At 48.9% G+C, this 16,665-nt stretch overlaps 1 protein-coding gene across 1 annotated transcript in view; it reads right to left on the bottom strand.

Annotated features, from left to right (window-relative positions):
• LOC311129746 (bridge-like lipid transfer protein family member 3B) overlaps window positions 1–16,665 on the bottom strand; it is a 45,326-nt gene that overhangs the window by 14,076 nt on the left and 14,585 nt on the right. Inside the window, 13 exon segments of the mRNA XM_084162169.1 lie at window positions 116–877; window positions 1,209–1,405; window positions 3,446–3,587; window positions 3,672–3,781; window positions 4,525–4,686; window positions 7,504–7,587; window positions 7,823–8,009; window positions 8,627–8,794; window positions 9,608–9,667; window positions 9,669–9,749; window positions 9,852–10,041; window positions 10,161–10,252; window positions 11,953–11,991. Of these exon segments, the coding sequence (XP_084018295.1) occupies window positions 116–877; window positions 1,209–1,405; window positions 3,446–3,587; window positions 3,672–3,781; window positions 4,525–4,686; window positions 7,504–7,587; window positions 7,823–8,009; window positions 8,627–8,794; window positions 9,608–9,667; window positions 9,669–9,749; window positions 9,852–10,041; window positions 10,161–10,252; window positions 11,953–11,991 (2,274 nt within the window).

The raw sequence follows: 16,665 nt of genomic DNA, 5'->3' as shown, positions 1-16,665 counted from the left end.
TGGTCAGTCTATGTCATGGAAAGAGCAGGTGTTCCTAATGTTTTGTACACTCAGTGTGGTCACACACACACACACACACACACACACACACCAAAAGAGATTAATCATCACTCACCTGAGCGCTCAAATGCTTCTGTACGTGCACTAACATGTGCATGTCTGCCTCCTTACTGGAAGAGGAGGAAGGGGGGGGGATGTTGTCCAGGGACAGCGGCTTCTGAAGCCCGTTACTAGGCGGCAGCGTGGCCTCTGTTGCCGTGGCGTCCGTAACAGTACTATAGTACTCCTTCAAAAGCCTCTTCCTCTGCAGACGTCCCACGGTATCCACAGACTCGATCCTGGCCAGGCCTGCAGCTGCAGAAAGGGGCGTTCTCTGCCCTCTCAAAGCCCCGCCCCTTAGCCGCTCCTGGTGCTGGGCGTGTCTGGCTGGCTGGCACGCCCACAGGGTGAGGGGGAAGGCGTCGACGAAGGGCTGGGGCCGCCCCTTCCCGCCTCGCGTCCCCTCGTAATCCACCCAGAACTGGGCAAAGTGAACCGCCCACAAGTCTGTGGCGGCTGGCATTTTGAGGGCATCCACGCCCAACGAGGGCGACACCAACCCTTTATACACATTGTGCAACATAGTGTCCTGCTCATGCGCGTGGCGCTGGAAAATGGGGTGGACCACCGGGAAGGAGGTGGAGGAGCGAGGGAAGGAGGAAAAGGAGGTGGAGAAGAACTGTTGTTCCTGGAAGGAGAGGAGGAGGGCTTCCAGGTGGGAGCGGGTGCAGTTGGGGGGGTGGCGGGTGTTGGTGGCCACCATCTCCGAGCATTGGACGGAGACGGAGCGGGGGAGGTCCTGGGGGTAGGAGGGGTCCCTGTCCGTGGGCACTACCAACTGTGGTGGGGGAGGGGGGGAGAGAGGAAGAGACAGAGACAAACATAATTAGGAAATATATATTGAGGTCATCGATGTATACAAGATGACTAATGAGCGTAATTTGCAATCTGTCTTAATATAAAGACTACACTCCTAAAATAAAGAGAAATGGTGTGTGTGTTGACCATTAAGGGCTTTTTACACAGCTACGGTAGCGTTTGCATGTGCATTTCTCAAATGACTGAATCAAAGTGTCCAAATACTCAATATGAGCGTGTGTGACTTGAATACCAACATAACATCATGACAGAGTTTGTGTGTGTGTGTGTGTGTTCTTTCTGCCCTCTACCTTGAGCATGAGTCCGTCCACCCTGATGTCGATGTGCTCGTCAGGTTTCTGCTCCTCCTCATTGAGCTTGTAGAGCTCCATGAACTGTTCCAGGCTCTGCCTCAGGTCCAGGGCAAACAGGTTGCACCACACCAGGCTCCTGGGGTCCAGCACCAGCTGCAGTGCATTCAGCTGCACATACAGGTTGGGGCAAGGGACTGGAGGAGGACGGGGAAGAGAAGATTATATGCTAATCAATGCAAGGGACTGGAGGAGGGCGGGGAAGAGAAGATTATATGATAATCAATGCAAGGGACTGGAGGAGGACGGGGAAGAGAAGATTATACACTGCTCAAAAAAATAAAGGGAACACTTAAACAACACAATGTAACTCCAAGTCAATCACACTTCTGGGAAATCAAACTGTCCACTTAGGAAGCAACACTGATTGACAATAAATTGCACATGCTGTTGTGCAAATGGAATAGACAACAGGTGGAAATTATAGGCAATTAGCAAGACACCCCCAATAAAGGACTGGTTTTGCAGGTGGTGACCACAGACCACTTCTCAGTTCCTATGCTTCCTGGCTGATGTTTTGGTCACTTTTGAATGCTGGCTGTGCTTTCACTCTAGTGGTAGCATGAGACGGAGTCTACAACCCACACAAGTGGCTCAGGTAGTGCAGCTCATCCAGGATGGCACATCAATGCGAGCTGTGGCAAGAAGGTTTGCTGTGTCTGTCAGCGTAGTGTCCAGAGCATGGAGGCGCTACCAGGAGACAGGCCAGTACATCAGGAGACGTGGAGGAGGCCGTAGGAGGGCAACAACCCAGCAGCAGGACTGCTACCTCCGCCTTTGTGCAAGGAGGAGCAGGAGGAGCACTGTCAGAGCCCTGCAAAATGACCTCCAGCAGGCCACAAATGTGCATGTGTCTGCTCAAACGGTCAGAAACAGACTCCATGAGGGTGGTATGAGGGCCCGACGTCCACAGATGGGGGTTGTGCTTACAGCCCAACACCGTGAAGGACGTTTGGCATTTGCCAGAGAACACCAAGATTGGCAAATTCGCCACTGGCGCCCTGTGCTCTTCACAGATGAAAGCAGGTTCACACTGAGCACATGTGACAGACATGACAGAGTCTGGAGACGCTGTGGAGAACGTTCTGCTGCCTGCAACATCCTCCAGCATGACCGGTTTGGCGGTGGGTCAGTCATGGTGTGAGGTGGCATTTCTTTGGGGGGCCGCACAGCCCTCCATGTGCTCGCCAGAGGTAGCCTGACTGCCATTAGGTACCGAGATGAGTTCCTCAGACCCCTTGTGAGACCATATGCTGGTGCAGTTGGCCCTGGGTTCCTCCTAATGCAAGACAATGCTAGACCTCATGTGGCTGGAGTGTGTCAGCAGTTCCTGCAAGAGGAAGGCACTGATGCTATGGACTGGCCCGCCCGTTCCCCAGACCTGAATCCAATTGAGCACAACTGGGACATCATGTCTCGCTCCATCCACCAACGCCACGTTGCACCACAGACTGTCCAAGAGTTGGCGGATGCTTTAGTCCAGGTCTGGGAGGAGATCCCTCAGGAGACCATCCGCCACCTCATCAGGAGCATGCCCAGGCGTTGTAGGGAGGTCATACAGGCACGTGGAGGCCACACACACTACTGAGCCTCATTTTGACTTGTTTTAAGGACATTACATCAAATTTGGATCAGCCTGTAGTGTGGTTTTCCACTTTAATTTTGAGGGTGACTCCAAATCCAGACCTCCACGGGTTGATACATTTGATTTCCATTGATAATTTTTGTGTGATTTTGTTGTCTGCACATTCAACTATGTAAAGAAAAAAGTATTTAATAAGATTATTTCATTCATTCAGATCTAGGATGTGTTATTTTAGTGTTCCCTTTATTTTTTGAGCAGTGTATGATAATCAATACAAGGTGAAGAGAAGATTATATGATAATCAATGCAAGGGGAAGAGAATAGAGGTTGGAAACTAGAAATGAGTGGAGTGGGAAGAGAAAAGAGGTGACCCACTAATGCATTCACCTTTCCCTCTGACAGGTATTTGAACAGCTTTAACACACCAAGTCAAGACTTTGATTAGTTCAATCAGGTGAGTTAGCGCTAGGCCGGAATAAAACACTGCACACCCTGTTGGTCCCCAGTATGAGGAGGGAAGAACACTGGTCTAAGTGGGAGGGGTCTTAGAACCAAAAACTAGGAACAGAATGAGAGTAGGAACCAATCTTACTGGGGTAGTCCTTTCCGTCAGGGAAGTAGTATTCGGTGAACTCGACGTGGATGGCAGGCATCTCAGGAGGGAGGTACAGGGACTTCTTATTACAGGAGATCATGGCCTTAGGGCTGGAGCGACGCTGGTCTGCTGTGGACACCTGATACAAACACACGGCATGAGGTCAGTATGAAAAGTCTGTGTATCAGATAACCATGTCAACTGTGTGTGTGTGTGTGCTGACCTGGTAGATGCTGAAGTCAGCCATCCTGAGGACAATGGAGCTGGACAGGAGCTGGGTCCTGGGGGTCTGGGGAGCACTGAGGATACTGGTAGAACTAGTACTGATCTTACCTAGAAAGGAGAGGTGAAGAGAGAGGGAATGGAGAGAGAGAGAGAGAGAGAGATAGAGAGGAATGGTGAGAGCGAGAGCGAGAGAGCGAGAGAGGAACAGGGAAAAGAAAAAGAGACAGCCAATCAGACCTCCTGCCACACTGACATCGTCTCACCAAAGGTGTGTATCACCGCACACTGCGTGCGCACACCATCGGTTAGGGGGGTACCTGGCTCTAGGCATGAGAAGCAGCACTGTGCCCGCCCCCGTGCCCTCGCCCTCACACGTACCATGGCTCGTGCCCGCGCCCACCCCGGGGGCAGGTCGTCCGGCCCCCTAACCAACACTATTCTTCCTCCTCCTGTCTCGTCCTGCCCTAAGGGACCATACACACTGTCCCTAACACTGGAGACACTGGAGGGGTACCTGGACACTGGAGAGGGGGGACACAGAGAACTCAGAGTGACTAGGCAGTGTGATGCTAGGGAAACCAACACTTCACTTCATTCCAACTCTAGCGGCTGTTCTAAAAATGACCCACTAGATGACATCATCAAGTGTAATCTAGTTCAGTTGAATGTCAACTGTCTAACCAACATCATCACTCTTCATGGGCTGCTGGGACAGATATTTATAGTTGTTGAATAAAAAGTGAATTAGGGCAGATGCTCCAACACATACCTTTATTGGATTACTCTGTTTCAATCACATTGAGGGGAGGTGTGTGTGTGTGTGTGTGTGTGTGTGCTGCTCTTTTGTTTACCGTGCTGTGGTGAGGTGTGTGTGTTGGCCGGGCCCTCCCGGTCTCTCTTGGCGGTCTTCAACATCTCCACATTAGACTTGAACTCCTCCAGTAGACTCCTGGCCCAGCCCTCCCTGGCCTTAGTGGCCTCACTGTACTGCATCCAGTGGAGACAACTCTCACCTAGAGACAGAGAGAGATGAAGGGAGAAGGGGAGAGAGTGGGTGTGATGGGGGAGAGAGAGAGAGAGAGAGAGAGAGAGAGAGGGTGGATGGGGCGAAAGAGAGAGAGAGAGAGGGTGGATGGGGCGAAAGAGAGAGAGAGAGAGAGAGAGAGGGTGGGGGGGGAGAGAGAGAGAGAGAGAGAGAGAGAGAGAGGGTGGATGGGGCGAAAGAGAGAGAGAGAGAGAGGGTGGGGGGGAGAGAGAGAGAGAGGGTGGATGGGGCGAAAGAGAGAGAGGGTGGGGGGGAAGAGAGAGTGGATGGGGCGAAAGAGAGAGAGAGGGTGGATGGGGCGAAAGAGAGAGAGAGGGTGGATGGGGCGAAAGAGAGAGAGAGGGTGGATGGGGCGAGAGAGAGAGAGAGAGAGAGAGAGAGAGAGAGAGAGAGATAGAGAGAGGACAGAAAGCAAGAGATGAGGTGGAATACAGACAGAAAAAGCCACGTTTTGTGGTGTTGAGAAATCAGAAAGATCAGTATTACTCCCATTAGCTGTGTGGCAGTTGGAGGGAGGTTGTGTAGAGGTTGTGGTGGTGTTCACCTGCTCTATGGGAGGGATAGTAATGTTGGAGGAAGGTTGTGTAGAGGTTGTGGTGGTGTTCACCTGCTCTGTGGGAGGGGTAGTAATGTTGGAGGAAGGTTGTAGCTTAGTGGTTAAGAGCGTTGTGCCAGTAACCGAAAGGTCGCTGGTTCTAATCCCCAAGCCAACTAGGTATAAAATCTGTCGATGTGCCCTTGAGCAAGGCACCTAACCCTAATTGCTCCTGTAAGTCGCTCTGGATAAGAGCGTCTGCTAAATGACTAAAATGTAAAATGTAAATGTGTTCACCTGCTCTGTGGGAGGGGTAGTAATGTTGGAGGAATGTTGTGTAGAGGTTGTGGTGGTGTTCACCTGCTCTGTGGGAGGGTTAGTAATGTTGGAGGAAGGTTGTGTAGAAGTTGTGGTGGTGTTCACCTGCTCTGTGGGAGGGATAGTAATGTTGGAGGAAGGTTGTGTAGAGGTTGTGGTGGTGTTCACCTGCTCTGTGGGAGGGGTAGTAATGTTGGAGGAAGGTTGTGTAGAGGTTGTGGTGGTGTTCACCTGCTCTGTGGGAGGGGTAGTAATGTTGGAGGAAGGTTGTGTAGAGGTTGTGGTGGTGTTCAGCTGCTCTGTGGGAGGGGTAGTAATGTTGGAGGAAGGTTGTGTAGAGGTTGTGGTGGTGTTCACCTGCTCTGTGGGAGGGGTAGTAATGTTGGAGGAAGGTTGTGTAGAGGTTGTGGTGGTGTTCACCTGCTCTGTGGGAGGGATAGTAATGTTGGAGGAAGGTTGTGTAGAGGTTGTGGTGGTGTTCACCTGCTCTGTGGGAGGGATAGTAATGTTGGAGGAAGGTTGTGTAGAGGTTGTGGTGGTGTTCACCTGCTCTGTGGGAGGGGTAGTAATGTTGGAGGAAGGTTGTGTAGAGGTTGTGGTGGTGTTCACCTGCTCTGTGGGAGGGATAGTAATGTTGGAGGAAGGTTGTGTAGAGGTTGTGGTGGTGTTCACCTGCTCTGTGGGAGGGGTAGTAATGTTGGAGGAAGGTTGTGTAGAGGTTGTGGTGGTGTTCACCTGCTCTGTGGGAGGGATAGTAATGTTGGAGGAAGGTTGTGTAGAGGTTGTGGTGGTGTTCACCTGCTCTGTGGGAGGGATAGTAATGTTGGAGGAAAGTTGTGTAGAGGTTGTGGTGGTGTTCACCTGCTCTGTGGGAGGGGTAGTAATGTTGGAGGAACATTGTGTAGAGGTTGTGGTGGTGTTCACCTGCTCTGTGGGAGGGATAGTAATGTTGGAGGAAGGTTGTGTAGAGGTTGTGGTGGTGTTCACATGCTCTGTGGGAGGGGTAGTAATGTTGGAGGAAGGTTGTGTAGAGGTTGTGGTGGTGTTCACCTGCTCTGTGGGAGGGGTAGTAATGTTGGAAGAAGGTTGTGTAGAGGTTGTGGTGGTGTTCACCTGCTCTGTGGGAGGGATAGTAATGTTGGAGGAAGGTTGTGTAGAGGTTGTGGTGGTGTTCACCTGCTCTGTGGGAGGGGTAGTAATGTTGGAGGAAGGTTGTGTAGAGGTTTTGGTGGTGTTCACCTGCTCTGTGGGAGGGATAGTAATGTTGGAGGAAGGTTGTGTAGAGGTTGTGGTGGTGTTCACCTGCTCTGTGGGAGGGGTAGTAATGTTGGAGGAAGGTTGTGTAGAGGTTGTGGTGGTGTTCACCTGCTCTGTGGGAGGGATAGTAATGTTGGAGGAAGGTTGTGTAGAGGTTGTGGTGGTGTTCACCTGCTCTGTGGGAGGGGTAGTAATGTTGGAGGAAGGTTGTGTAGAGGTTGTGGTGGTGTTCACCTGCTCTGTGGGAGGGATAGTAATGTTGGAGGAAGGTTGTGTAGAGGTTGTGGTGGTGTTCACCTGCTCTGTGGGAGGGATAGTAATGTTGGAGGAAAGTTGTGTAGAGGTTGTGGTGGTGTTCACCTGCTCTGTGGGAGGGGTAGTAATGTTGGAGGAACGTTGTGTAGAGGTTGTGGTGGTGTTCACCTGCTCTGTGGGAGGGATAGTAATGTTGGAGGAAGGTTGTGTAGAGGTTGTGGTGGTGTTCACCTGCTCTGTGGGAGGGGTAGTAATGTTGGAGGAAGGTTGTGTAGAGGTTGTGGTGGTGTTCACCTGCTCTGTGGGAGGGGTAGTAATGTTGGAAGAAGGTTGTGTAGAGGTTGTGGTGGTGTTCATCTGCTCTGTGGGAGGGATAGTAATGTTGGAGGAAGGTTGTGTAGAGGTTGTGGTGGTGTTCACCTGCTCTGTGGGAGGGGTAGTAGTCCAGGGTAATGTGACTGAAGGAGAGCTGCATGGCTCCACCAGTTATCCTCTTATTGATCACTGGAGAAAGAGAGGGAGGGAGAAGTAGAAGATATAAGATCATGCACAAAGGTCCAATGTGCATCACAGCCCAACTTGATGTGTAGGTATCAGTCAGTCAAACATCTGTCTGTCTGACGTGTGTGTGAGATGTGTCTTATGTGTGTTTTACATTTGTATGTGTGTATTAGCACGTGTGTCTATGTGTTATGTGTGTGTGTGTGTACGTGTCATACGTCTGCGTAGGTGTGTGTACCTCTGTCCTTGGCGTGTATGTCGTCACAGATGTGCAGGTCGAGATGTGTGATCTGCAGGTGGTGGGAGGTCTCACACACGTCGAAGGCAGCGAACAGACTGGCCATGGTTGCACTCTGTTCAGCTGCTGTGCCTGATGACACCTGCTGGCTACGCACCTGCTGGGCTGAGGGGGGCGCCGACGACTCCTGGATACAGACCAGAGACCGTAAAATATACAGACACACAGATGTGGACAGACACACACAGAGAAAATTAAGTGAACATCGATTTTATTAGTGCATCAAACTAGTGTTGATTTTGAGCGAAGGAGTGTGCAGCGCTCATTCTCACCAGCAGATGGCATAGACTGCCACAGGTAGGTCATTATGCTTACAGCCCAGTTTGAGCCAGTTCATGGATAATGGGGGGGGGGGGGGGGAGTAAGAGAAAGAGAGAGGCGAAAGTAGCAAGAGCGAAAGAGAGATAGCAAAATAGGGAGAGGAAGTGAAAGAGAGGGAGCAAAAGATAGATAGAGAGAGCGAAAGAGGGGCCATATGGCAGAGGGATCATACAGAGAACCAAACATCCACAAGGACTAATTACCAGACCATAACATCAGAGAGAGGGGGAAAAGACCACTGTAGGTCTGTCTGACAGAGGGGTGACTGAGCACATAGCTAGCTGCTTCAGTTGTTTAGCAAGTGTGTGTACGTGTCTTTCTACCTGTGTGTGTTTCCTAGCCTGTGTGTGCTTGTGCACCCGTGTATGTACCTGCCTACGTGAGCGCCTGTGTGTGTGTGTGTGTGTGTGTGTGTGTGTGTACCTGGTCCTCGGTGACCATGCTCTTCCTCTGCTGGGCAGACTTGTCCATGGCCTCGCTGAGTGACTTAGCGTACTGGACCATGGCTTTGAGCTGGGAGTCAGTCAGTACCCACAGCAGGTCATCTAGGATCAGGATCAGCTTAGAGGCCACCACGTTACAGTCCTTGGACTGGTGATACACACATTCTACATAGATTATTACATACAATAGACACACACATTAATACACACTATATAGACATTACACACACATTAATACATGCTTTATACATACAGGATACAGACACACAGGATCTGAAGATACACACATTACTTCAAGTGTTGAACCAAGACAGTGTTATTCAAAAGGTGCATTCATCAATGGGAGATCTTCTAAAAGTCAACAGACTGGAGAAAACAGTCACATTCCATATCCATGAGTAACTGACTGACTGAACAAACTACATACTCAGCACACATTAATCTGTGGTAGCTCGCAATCATATCTTTGTCTGATTTCACACCCACAGATGAAGGAGTGCACACAACACACACACTTTTTTCTGTTCAAACACACACAGCGGCAGGGCTTGCTGGTGTGTGAGATACAGATCTTTGTTTACTGAAGCTGATTCTGCAGGCTGTTGGCCCATGCTGTTCTCTATTCTATTAGACCAAGCACTGTTCTCAGAGTGTGTGTGGATGACTGTGCCGTGTGTGTGTGTGTGTCGTACCGGTCTCGAGGGCGACTGATCTTGGACTGGTTGGTGATGAGGCGGATGTGTGTTGTGTCCTACCAGTCTCTTCAGAGTGGCACTGATTTTGGGACGGTGTGTATCAGTGTGCTGTGTGTGCGCTTCTGTGAGTGTGCGTGTCTGCATGTGTGTGTGCGTGTCCTACCGGCCTCTTCAGGGTGACATCTAATCTTGGACTGGTTGGTGATGAGGCGGGCGTGTGTGTGCATCTGTTTGCACCTAAGTGTCTGCATGTGTGTGTATTGTACCCGTCTCTTCAGGGTGACTCTGATCCTGGACTGGTTGGTGATGAGGCGGATGGGAGCACTCCAGCATCTCGTTTTGGGCACTCTGGATGGCGTCCGCCTCTATGCGGATCATCTGCCAGCTGATCTCCTTAAACGTCAGGATCTGAGGAGGGGCGCACAGGTAGCCATGGTTACACACACACATTGGGTTACCATGGTTACATACACACTCACGTGCCATGTTGTGTGTATGCAGTGCACACACCTCTCCTCTGTGAGGGTCCTGTATGCGTGTGAAGCGGAGGTCTGATAGGCTCCAGCTGGTGTTGACAGAGTAGACCTGCAACTGGCTCAACTCAAAGGAGGCGTTGAACGCCTTGGCACTGATCTTCACCACGATGGAGTTGATGGACAGAGAGATGCCCTCCACCACCTTCTCAGCAAAGCCATACTCACTGGGGGAGAGGGGGAGGTAGGCAATTGAAGGTTGATTTGGATCAACTGAATGCAGGTGTTTGTTAGTAAAGTATTTTTCAGGGAGAAAGAGAGAGAAAAGCAGAGTGCCAGCTCCCACCTTTGCCCTGAGGCCGTTGCTATGGGAGACGGGCCGTTGGGAGGGCGGGGCTCGTCACAGGTGCTCATCTCCATTACCACCTTGTCCAGGGTCTGGGAGACCGAGATGCAGATGATTACCCCACACACACAAGGGCTCAACATTAACACTCCTCTGTTTGCCCGGGGCAAGTTTTAAAAAAAGTCAGACATGAAGAACAGATTTAAGTTGGAATGGACAAGTAAAGAAAAAAATATTGTGCAAAAATCACAATATCAAACAATTAGGCTACTCCGTTCAGAATTGGATGAGTGTCCTCCAGATGCAATGTGTTGCACACTGGCCTCCCAATCTCTGCAGAGCGCATCAGAGTATAATTATTGTAGGCCTTTATTGACAGGCACGCGCCGTCTTTGCGTTTTTGAGATCAAAGCAAACCTACCCGCATGTGCACATTTGTTGATATTCATTGCTAGTTAGTGAGTTATTTGCCCAGTTATAGCTCATTTTTGGTCAGCAATGAAAATCCAGGAAAAGTCATGGTGTGTGAGCATCACCTGCATGTGCCAGTGGGCCATTGCCGGGGGGGGGGGGGAGAGAGAGAGAGAGAGAGAGACATTTGCGCAGCAGGTAAAATAATGATATACAACAGACTAACTAGATAGCCATTTTAAAAAACATATTGTGTAGTTTTGTCTTGTTCTCAATAGTTAACTGTACTGAACAAAAATATAAATGCAACATGCAACAATTTCAACGATTTTACTTACAGTTACAGTTCATATAAGGAAATGAGCCAATTGAAATAAATTCATTAGGCCCTAATCTATGGATTTCACATGACTGGGCAGGGGTACAGCCATGGGTGGGGCTGGGAGGGCATAGGCCCACCCACTGGGGAGCCAGGCCCAGCCAATCAGAATGAGTTTTATTACAGACAGAAATACTCAGGTTGTGAGGCCGGTTGGACATACTGCAGAATTCTCTAAAACGACATTGGAGGCAGCTTATGGTAGAGGTATGAACATTTAATTCTCTGGCAACAGCTCTGGTGGACATTCCTGCAGTCAACATGCCAATTCCACGCTCCCTCAAAACTTGAGACATCTGTGGCATTGTCTTGCGTGACAAAACTGCACATTTTAAAGTGGCCTTTTATTGTCCCTAGCACAAGGTGCACATGTAATATGATCATGCTGTTTAATCAGCTTCTTGATATGCAAAGGAGAAATGCTCACTAACAGGGATTTGAGAGAAATACGCTTTTTGTGCATATGGAATATTTCTGGGAATTATTGTTTTTGCTCCAACACCACATTGTAAAAAATAATCAGCTGCTCAACAGGACCTTGATAAGCTGACTCTGGTGTTAAGAGCATGGTTGGATCAAAAGCCTGCACATCCAGTAGCTCTCCAGATGGAGGGTTGACGGACCACATGCGTTTTATACAGTAGGCTATCAGTGCAGTATTTTACTTTGTGGGGGGTTAAGTGCCTTGCTCAAGGCCACATCGGCAGGATATAGTGTATAGTACATGGGATCAGAGAGAAGCAGCCTTCCATTGTCAATACCTGTGATAATAATGAAGGTTATTTTGTGAAGTGGTTCCTTCATCATACACAACAATTTTCAGTCACCTTTTTGGCCCATGGTCTGACGAGCTTTCGGACAAATAAAAAAATCTGTCCTGCTTGTCCAAAGGACAAGTCTCTAAAACAGTTCATGTCAATCCCTGCGCATACATGCCACACACAAGTTCACACACACAAAGTTTAACGTGTCAGCAATAAGGGGAAGGAGGGCAGGACTTACCAGAGAGATGGGGTGGGTCTTCAGCTTGGTCCATGGGATCTGTCAATCAAGAAAAAACAGGAATCAGCCAGTCCAGCTCAGATAAGTCACAGTAATATTGGTTCAATATCATGCCACACACACACTATTCTGCCCAAAACCATCAGCACAGCCAAAATATAAGAATTTTTTCTTATACTTTATTTAACCTATATGCTAAATACCGTGACATAATTTTTCTGAAATAGCCTACCTACAATGTGTCTAGTCCTGAAATGAATTGAATCACTGAATGTAAATCAGTTGAAATGAATGGAATTGAATTAACGGGCCGCTCCAAGAGAGCCAGGCAGAGAGAATGAATCAAGGAGACAAAGTCTAGACAAGCAGTCAGCGTGCCAGCACATTCCACTCCTCCCCAAACTACACTAATCCCTCTGAGCGGACCCTCTTACTTACATTTTAGTCATTTAGCAGACGCTCTTATCCAGAGCGACTTACAGGAGCAATTAGGGTTAAGTGCCTTGCTCAAGGGCACAGACAGATTTTTCACCTAGTCGGCTCGGGGATTTGAACCAGCGACCTTTCGGTTACTGGCACAACGCTCTTAACCACTAAGCTACTAATCATGCCGGTGTCGATTCAAATAGCATTTACTCCATAGATATCAGCGGCATTTTCATCTTCCCCCACAATGAATGACTCCTCGTTAAAAGGCTATAAACACTGAAATACAAACATTTGGATATGTAGCGCTAATTGAATTACCCCACTAAAACTTTATTTGACTTCAGTCATTGAACTGAAATGATTTAGCAGAGAGGGTAAGCCTGTGCCTGTATGTGAGGAGGTTAGAGCAGAGATTTAGACAAGGAAAGGAACAGTTTTTGGCCTGAGTTGTGGGTTTGTGTGTGTGCGCTCCAGTGCGGATGGGCGTGTGTATTGTAACAACAGAAGATGGTATGTGCGACTGTATGTGTGTGTGTGTGTGTGTGTGTGTGTGTGTGTGTGTCGGTGTGTGTTGGCATTGGAAGCAATCTAAATCAGACCTAGAGAGTGATCTCTTCTATAGCCTAAGTGTTAGAGGAGTTAAACTGCAGCTGGGGGACTCTCACATCCTCCATTTCTCTCTCTAGCTTACTGGGAGCTATTAGCTATTAGCTGCAGGTTCTGCTTGACCAAGCCCACTGTCCCTCTTGGCTAGATGACCAAGCCCACTGTCCCTCTTGGCTAGATGACGAAGCCCACTGTTCCTCTTGGCTAGATGACGAAGCCCACTGTCCCTCTTGGCTAGATGACCAAGCCCACTGTCCCTCTTGGCTAGATGACCAAGCCCACTGTCCCTCTTGGCTAGATGACCAAGCCCACTGTCCCTCTTGGCTAGATGACCAAGCCCACTGTCCCTCTTGGCTAGATGACCAAGCCCACTGTCCCTCTTGGCTAGATGACCAAGCCCACTGTCCCTCTTGGCTAGATGACCAAGCCCACTGTTCCTCTTGGCTAGATGACCAAGCCCACTGTCCCTCTTGGCTAGATGACCAAGCCCACTGTTCCTCTTGGCTAGATGACCAAGCCCACTGTCCCTCTTGGCTAGATGACCAAGCCCACTGTCCCTCTTGGCTAGATGACCAAGCCCACTGTGCCTCTTGGCTAGATGACCAAGCCCACTGTTCCTCTTGGCTAGATGACCAAGCCCACTGTTCCTCTTGGCTAGATGACCTAGCCCACTGTTCCTCTTGGCTAGATGACCAAGCCCACTGTTCCTCTTGGCTAGATGACCAAGCCCACTGTTCCTCTTGGCTAGATGACCAAGCCCACTGTTCCTCTTGGCTAGATGACCAAGCCCACTGTTCCTCTTGGCTAGATGACCAAGCCCACTGTTCCTCTTGGCTAGATGACCAAGCCCACTGTTCCTCTTGGCTAGATGACCAAGCCCACTGTACCTCTTGGCTAGATGACCAAGCCCACTGTTCCTCTTGGCTAGATGACCAAGCCCACTGTTCCTCTTGGCTAGATGACCAAGCCCACTGTACCTCTTGGCTAGATGACCAAGCCCATTGTTTCACTGTTCTTATTGGCTAGATGATCAAGCCCACTGGTTCACTGTTCCTATTGGCTAGATGACCAAGCCCAGTGTTTCATTGTTCCTTTAGGCTAGATGACCAAGCCCACTGTTTCACTGTTCCTTTAAGCTAGATGACCAGAGCTCTGTAACGCACTGGCCAAACTCCAAGGACTGTAACGTGGTGGCCTCTAAGCTGATCCTGATCCTAGATGACCTGCTGTGGGTACTGACTGACTCCCAGCTCAAAGCCATGGTCCAGTACGCTAAGTCACTCAGCGAGGCCATGGACAAGTCTGCCCAGCAGAGGAAGAGCATGGTCACCGAGGACCAGGTACACACACACCTCAATGATTGGGCTATTACGACTGCAGCATTGCACCAAGGACATTGCACAGCAAGTGTGACACAGCAATAAAGCGAAGTTAGTGACACTCAATGGGCCTCATCTAGGAAAACAGCCAGCCAGCCAGCGAGACAGACAGATAGAACTGAAGACAATTTCAGAAGACAAAACTTTATCCTTTCAGTTTCAACGCTGGGTGGCTCCCCACTCTACCTGTTAGAATTTATTGCATGAGACAGAGATGCTAAGTTGAAGTCATGAGAGAGCAGCGATGACAAGATGACGTCATGACACAGCAGCGATGACAACATGAGACAGCAGTGATGAAAAGATGAAGTCATGAGACAGCAGAGGTGACAAGATGAAGTCATGAGACAGCAGAGATATTTATATTATAACCGCGATCGATAAAAGACAGTACTGCGCAGCCGTCTTCATCGACCTGGCCGAGGCTTTCGACTCTGTCAACCACCGCATTCTTATTGGCAGACTAAATAGCCTTGGTTTCTCTAATGACTGCCTCGCCTGGTTCACCAACTACTTCTCAGATAGAGCTCAATGCGTCAAATCGGAGGGCCTGTTGTCTGGACCTCTGGCCGTCTCTATGGGGGTGCCACAGGGTTCAATTCTCGGGCCGACTCTATTCTCTGTGTATATCAATGATGTTGCTCTTGCTGCTGGTGAAGCTCAGGTCCACCTCTATGCGGACGACACCATTTTGTATACATCTGGCCCTTCATTGGACACTGTTAACAAACCTCCAAACGAGCTTCAACGCCATACAACACTCCTTCCGTAGCCTCCAACTGCTCTTAAACACTAGTAAAACTAAATGCATGCTCTTCAACCGAACGCTGCTTGCACCCGCCCACCTGACTAGAATCACTACTCTAGACGGGTATGTGGACAACTACAAATACCTAGGTGTCTGGTTAGACTGTAAACTCTCCTTCCAGACTCACATTAAGAATCTCCAATCCAAAGTTAAATCTAGAATCGGCTTCCTATTTCGCAACAAAGCCTCCTTCACTCATGCTGCCAAACATGCCCTCGTAAAACTGACTATCCTACCGATCCTTGACTTGGGCGATGTCATTTACAAAATAGCCTCCAACACTCTACTCAGCAAAATGGATGTAGTCTATCACAGTGCCATCCGTTTTCTCACCAAAGCCCCATATACTACCCACCATTGTGACCTGTACGCTCTTGTTGGCTGGCCCTCATTACATATTCGTCGCCAAACCCACTGGCTCCAGGTCATCTATAAATCACTGCTAGGCAAATCCCTGTCTTACCTTAGCTCACTGGTCACCATAGCAACACCCACCCGTAGTCTGCACTCCAGCAGGTATATCTCACTGGTCATCCCCAAAGCCAACACCTCCTTTGGCCGCCATTCCTTCCAGTTCTCTGCTGCCAATGACTGGAACGAACTGCAAAAATCTCTGAAGCTGGAGACTTATCTCCCTCACAAAATGTAAGCGTCAGTTGTCAGAGCAGCTTACCGATCACTGCACCTGTACACAGCCATTCTGAAATTAGCCCACCCAACTACCTCATCCCCATATTGTTATTTATTTTGCTAATTTGCACCCCAGTATCTCTATTTGCACATCATCTTTTGCACATCTATCATTCCAGTTTAATACAAAATTGTAACTATTTTGCACTATGGCCTATTTATTGCCTTACCTCCATAACTTACTACATTCGCACACACTGTATATATATTTTCTGTTTGTATTTTTGACTTTATGTTTTGTTAACCCCCATATGTATGTGTTGTTGTTTTTATCGCACTGCTTTGCTTTATCTTGGCCAGGTCGCAGTTGTAAATGAGAACTTGTTCTCAAATGGCTTACCTGGTTAAATAAAAATAAATAAATAAAAAGAGATGATAAGATGAAGTCATGAGACAGCAGAGATGATAAGATTAATTTGTGAATAGAGAAAGGGGGGGATGGAAAGAGAATGGAGTAGACCGAGATAAATGCATATGAGAGAGAGAGAGAGAGAGAGAGAGAGAGAGAGAGAGAGAGAGAGAGAGAGAGAGAGAGAGAGAGAGAGAGAGAGAGAGAGAGAGAGAGAGAGAGAGAGAGAGAGAGAGAGAGAGAGAGAGAGAGAGAGAGAGAGAGAGAGAGAGAGAGAGAGAGAGAGAGAGAGAGAGAACCATTAGGGCAAAGAAAAGCTGGGGGTTTCAGGAAGGAGAAGGCTGGTAGTAGAGACCTGAGTAACATAGTTAGTTGTTATTCTGCTCCTTCACTATCTCCAGGGAGTGTCAGAGGATGTGTGCATACAGACACACACACAGTTCATCTCAGTG

Source organism: Coregonus lavaretus (assembly GCF_964263955.1).
Source record: "Coregonus lavaretus genome assembly, chromosome: 5".
Taxonomy (NCBI): Eukaryota; Metazoa; Chordata; class Actinopteri; order Salmoniformes; family Salmonidae; genus Coregonus; species Coregonus lavaretus.
The sequence above is the reverse complement of the archived record's forward strand: the minus strand, read 5'-3'. Positions and strand labels throughout refer to the sequence as shown.